The 5,029-nt window shown below is 72.6% G+C and overlaps 1 protein-coding gene across 1 annotated transcript; it reads right to left on the reverse strand.

The window, feature by feature from the left end:
- Positions 1-85: 85 nt before the first annotated feature.
- MNEG_13906 (menaquinone-specific isochorismate synthase) lies at positions 86-4,930 on the reverse strand (the record flags this gene model as incomplete). Its single annotated transcript, XM_014037622.1, has 8 exons — positions 86-868; positions 1,115-1,855; positions 2,103-2,377; positions 2,621-2,965; positions 3,217-3,223; positions 3,511-3,890; positions 4,118-4,336; positions 4,576-4,930. Coding segments are annotated over 8 exons (3,105 nt in total), but the record flags the coding sequence as incomplete, so codon positions are not given.
- Positions 4,931-5,029: the final 99 nt, after the last annotated feature.

Here is a 5,029-nt window from a genome sequence, read left to right on the forward strand (position 1 = left end):
CGAGGAGGGTGCCGCTGCTGCGGGGGGCGGCGGCCGCGGCGGCGGTCGCCGCGGCCGCGGCCTCCGCGCCTGCGCCGAGCCGCACCTCAAGCTCCCCCGCGCCCGTGCCGCCACCCTGCGCGCCCCCACCAGCGCCACCGCCCCGCGCGGCACCCGCCGGCGGGGCCGCCGCCTCGGGCGTCGCCATAGCCGGCGGCGGGGGCGCCTGGGGGGCACCGTACATCTCCATGTCCCGGATCGGCATGCTGTTCCCCAGAAAAAGGCCGTGGCCCGCCGGCAGCGCCGCCGCCAGCTGGCGGGCAACGTGCATCTCGCTGAGCCTGTCGAGGCGCGACAGCGCCGCGTCGATCTGGGCGCTGGCCGCCGCGTCAAGCTGCAGCAGGAGGCGCGCGTAGGGCTGCTGCTGCTGCTGCTGCTGCTTCTGCTGCTGTGGAGGTTGCCGCGGCCGCCCCTCCTGCGCCCCGACCGGCGGCGCGCCGTTGCGCTTGGGGGCCCCGCCCCGCCGCCGCGCCCCTGGGCCGGAGCCGCTGCCGCTCGTGCTCGCCTCGGGGAACATGGTCGCGCCCGGCGGCCGCTCCCAGCCGCCCTCCCCTTCCTCCCTCTCGTCCCTCTCCGCGTGGTGCTGCTCCAACTCCTGCTGCTGCTGCTGCTGCTGCTGCTGCTGCTGCTGCTGCTGCTGCTGCTGCTGCTGCTGCTGTCGCCGCCGCGCCTCCAGGTGTCCCTCCAGGATCCCGCACAGCTGCGCCGGCGTCGCCACCATCCGGTGAGTCACCAGGTGCGCCGCGTCGTGCCTGTCGCTGCCTGGCCCCAGGTAGGCCCACGCAGCAGATGTACCCCCTGGGTGGGCCTCCGGCAGCGCCGACCATTCCTGCAGGGGAGCGCGTGCAGGGGGCGGGGTGGGAACAGGGAGGGGTTCGGATGCGCGGCGCGGCGAGCCCGCCGCGGTCGGCGGGGTGCGCGGGCAACGGGCGGAGAGGGGTCGCGGCGACATTTGAGAGGGGTAGCGGCTGCTCCTGCTCCTGCGCGGCCGAGAGGGGCGAGCCGCCAGCGGCCGGCGAATGCCCGCGGACAAGGTGCTGCTGCGCTCCACCCAAATCCTGACCCCGCCTCCCACCGCGGCGCCCCGCGGCCCCGGCCCCCCGGCGAATCCCCCTCTCACCAGGAACTGGTTGAGCCGCTTGGACGTGAGCCGCGGCCCAACCTGCAGCACGACGTCCGGCTTCACCGCCCCCCACCACTCCTGGCCGCCCAGCAGCAGATGGTCCATATGGGAAACCAGGTAGAAGCCGCCGCCGCCGCCGCCGCTGACGTCACCGCCGGCCGCCTGCTGTTGCTGCTGCTGCTGCTGCTGCTGCTGCTGCTGCGCCACGGCGCCGATGCGCAGGCCGGACAGCACGTCGGCCGCGACGGGCCAGCCCAGCAGCTGCCCTAGCCTCACGCACGCCGCCACGTCCTCTGGATCCTGCAGCTCTCCAACAACCAGCAGACCCCTCTCGGCCCGCGACAGCAGCTCCAACGCCTCTGCCAGCTCGTGGCTCGCCGCCGCCGGCGAGCCCGCGGCCGTGCCCGCGCCGTCGGCGGCGCCGCGGGCCGAGACGGGGCGCGTGAAGGGCGCGTCGCGCGCCTGCCACGCGGACAGGCCGGCGGTGAAGGCGGCGGCGTCCCACGGGAGCTGGGCGGGCGCGAGGGGCTCCCGGAACTGCATGTTTAGGTGCACCGGCCCCGGCGGGGCCCCGAGGCCGAGGCAGTGGCGCACGGCGGCGTCGGCGGTGGTGATGATGGCGCGGCCGGGGACGGCCGGGGAGGGGGGCGAAATGTCCTGGGCCCAGCGTACGTAGCCGCCAAAAATTTTAACCTGAAGAATGTGGTGTGTTGTGGTGCAGGTGAGAAGACCGTCAACGTTGGTGGGTACTTGCTGAAAACAAACAACTGCAGCGGCTGACACAAGGCGCACCGCGCGCGCTGAGGCGACTGCTGTGATGCCTGACGCTGGAAGATTCAGCAGGCGGGCGACTCGCGGTTCGAGCCGGGGAGGGCGGAAGCTCCATGTTCGTTGCAGTTGCATGTTGTTTACTTCGGTCAACTGGTTCGTGTGCGCTCACTTGGTCGATGGTTTGGTTGGCGCCTGTATCCCGCAGCTCAAAGGGGCGGTCCGCCGTAAGGATTAGCATCGGCACGCCACTCAGGCTCGCCTCCACCACCGCCGGCAGCAGGTTGGCCACCGCGGTCCCGCTGCTGGTGACGACGGCCGCGGGGCCGCCCGACGCGCGGCCGAAGCCGAGCGCCCAGAACGCGAGGGAGCGCTCGTCGATGCACACGTTGAGCTGCGCGCGGGGGTGGCGCGCGGCGGCCAGCGCGAGCGGGGACGAGCGGGAGCCTGCGGAGAAGGGGGGGGAGAGAGGGGGAGCCGGCGTCAAGAGGGCGCGCGGACACAGAGACCCTTGCCAATCTGAGGGCGCCGCGTTGGCATGCGTGCTGTGCTGGGCTGCCGCAGCGACACGGTGCAGCCTCGTGCGACTGTTGACCGCCCCATTCGCCGCCACCCTCATGCGCACGGCCAGCGCGCCCGCGCCCGCGTCCGCGCTTGCGACCCCGCCCCTGCCCGCCTCTGCCTGCCCACCTGGCGCGACGCAGAACGTGCTGACCCCCAGCCTGCACAACTCCTCCACCAGCGCCGCCGCCCACGCCAGCTGGGCGTTGGGCAGCGCCGCCAGCGCGGGGCGGGGGGCCAGCAGCGTCTCAAATTGGCGGGCCTTGAGGCAGAGCTCTTGCCACTCAGCCTCGGGGTCGCTGCCGTACACGACACCGACGCCTGCGTACGCCAGCAGGCAGTGCTGCTGCTGCTGCTGCTGCTGCTGCTGCTGCTGCTGCTGCTGCTGCTGGGAGGGCTTTGTGGGGTGTCGCAAGTCCAGGGGATCCGGAGCAGGGGTGGAGGGGCGGGCGTCGGGGGAGCTTTCGGCACAGGCTGGGTCGGAGGGCGGCGGGGAGGCATGCAGTGTGTGTGCGCGCGGTTTTGCCCTCCTTCCCAAGGCTTCAGTTCCCAAAGGGTGATGTCATCGCCGGGGCGAGCCCCGGCTGCCGAATCTACTATCAAAGCTGTGTTGGCATCACTAGCCTGGAGGACGCGGGGGTGGCTGTGGCACGCCAGGACGACTGACCAAACCGACGCCACGCACGTGCAGACCACCACCACACGCACCCAACCACACCACCCACCCTCCACCTGCTCACATGCATGTACACCCCCCCACACACAAAAACACACACTCACTCACACACAGACGCACACACAGACGCACACACACGCACACACACGTACACATAGAGCACGCAGTGGCTTCAGTTCCCAAATGGTGATGTCATCGCCAGGCACAGCCAGGCTGCCGAATCTACTATCAAAGCTGTGATTAGCATCACTAGCCACAGACACTCCTCCTACAAGCGAAAAACCAGCAGCGCAAGCACGCGCTTTGGCTCACGCCGCTCGCGGCGCCGCCGAAAGCCGCCCACCTGCGCTGCGTCCACTGAATCAGCCGCACCCGCCGCGCCGCGCCAGGCGCCGCCGCCGCCGCCGCCGTCGCCGCCCTCTGGCAGCAGCGCCGAGCGGATCGCCACCACGAACTCCGCGCCCTGCCCCGTGACCCACCCAAACGGCCCCGCGTAGAAGCCGCGGTCAAACCCCTCCCGCTCCGCGAGCCACGCGCGCGCGGCGCCCTGCGGGCGCCCGCAGACGGCGGGCGTCGGGTGCAGCGCCGCGAGCAGGGAGATGTCGGCGCCGCGCGCGCCGACGCCAGGGGTGGGCGGCAGGGTGGCGGCGATGCGGCCGTAGAGGTGCTGGACAGTGGCCAGCTTCAGGACGCTCTTGGACACCTCGATGTCCACCTCAGCGCCTGGGGGTGTCATGCAGCCGGATTCGGAGGGAACAGAGAGGCGGGCCGGCACGTTAGAAGGCGCCCGACTCAGGTCGGCCGCGGTGAGGAGGGGGGGACGTGGGGGCTGCATCCGGCGGGCGAAACCAGGCCGGGGCTGTCTCGTCAGGGAGGCGGGCCGCGGCGGCCAGGCGGGACAGGCCACACCCCCGCGGGCCCGGGCGCTCGCACACGCAATCAGCGCGCACCCGGCAGCGACGACAGCTGCGCGCGAATCCAGTCGCGCGTCATCGTGAACTCCGCGTGATCCTTGGGCGACTTCAGGAGATCCAGTCCGAGGTAGAAGTCCGCCTCGACGTCGCCCGGCGCGCCGCGCGGCCGCGTGCCGGCGACGGCCTCGCTGGCCACATGGGGGCCGCTGCGGACGTACAGGCGCTCGGGGGTGCACGCGACAAATGCGCCGCCGCCTGACCGGGGGGCGGATGGGGGCCGGGGCGCCGGGGTAGTGTCGAGCTGGGGCCTCCTACGCCTGGCGCTGCTGGGGGCTGCTTGTCCAAATACGAGCGCCCACGCTGCACCCACGGTGAGGTCCAATCTCAGCGCCGCGTCCCGCTGCCGCGATCACCGCAAGGGCTGAGTGACAACGCGGACGCAGCACGCTTTTTCGTCGCCCTCGTCGCCGCCACTGCTGCAACCCACTCCTCACCAGGGACGGAGAGATAGAGCTGGTACGCGCGCGGGTCCCGCTCCTGCAGCGCCTCCAGCAGCGCGACGCCGCCCATCCGCCGCTCCAGCGGCCACGCCGTCCGCCGCGCCAGCACCAGCTTTATGATCGCCTCCTCGCCCGCCGCGCCGCCGCCGCCGCCGCGGCTGCCGCTGCTCGACCCAGACGCGGCCCCGCCGCCGCCCGCGGCGCGAGGCACCCGCATGCCGTCCCCCGCCGCACCATTGTCGCCGCCGCTGCCGCTGCTGTCGCCTGCGGTGCCGTTGCCGCCCCCCAGGGCCTCTAAGAGGTCATCTAGGCCCTGCTGGCCGCCGTTTATGAACTCCTGCTTCGCCATCTCAGGGTCTAGGCTCGCCACCCCAAACGCCGGTCGGTAGCGCGCCGCGTCGTCGGCCCGCAGCACCCCCAGCGCCGCGCCGACCGCCTCGCCCCACGC

Source organism: Monoraphidium neglectum (genome assembly GCF_000611645.1).
Source record: "Monoraphidium neglectum strain SAG 48.87 unplaced genomic scaffold scaffold04124, whole genome shotgun sequence".
Classification (NCBI taxonomy): Eukaryota; Viridiplantae; Chlorophyta; class Chlorophyceae; order Sphaeropleales; family Selenastraceae; genus Monoraphidium; species Monoraphidium neglectum.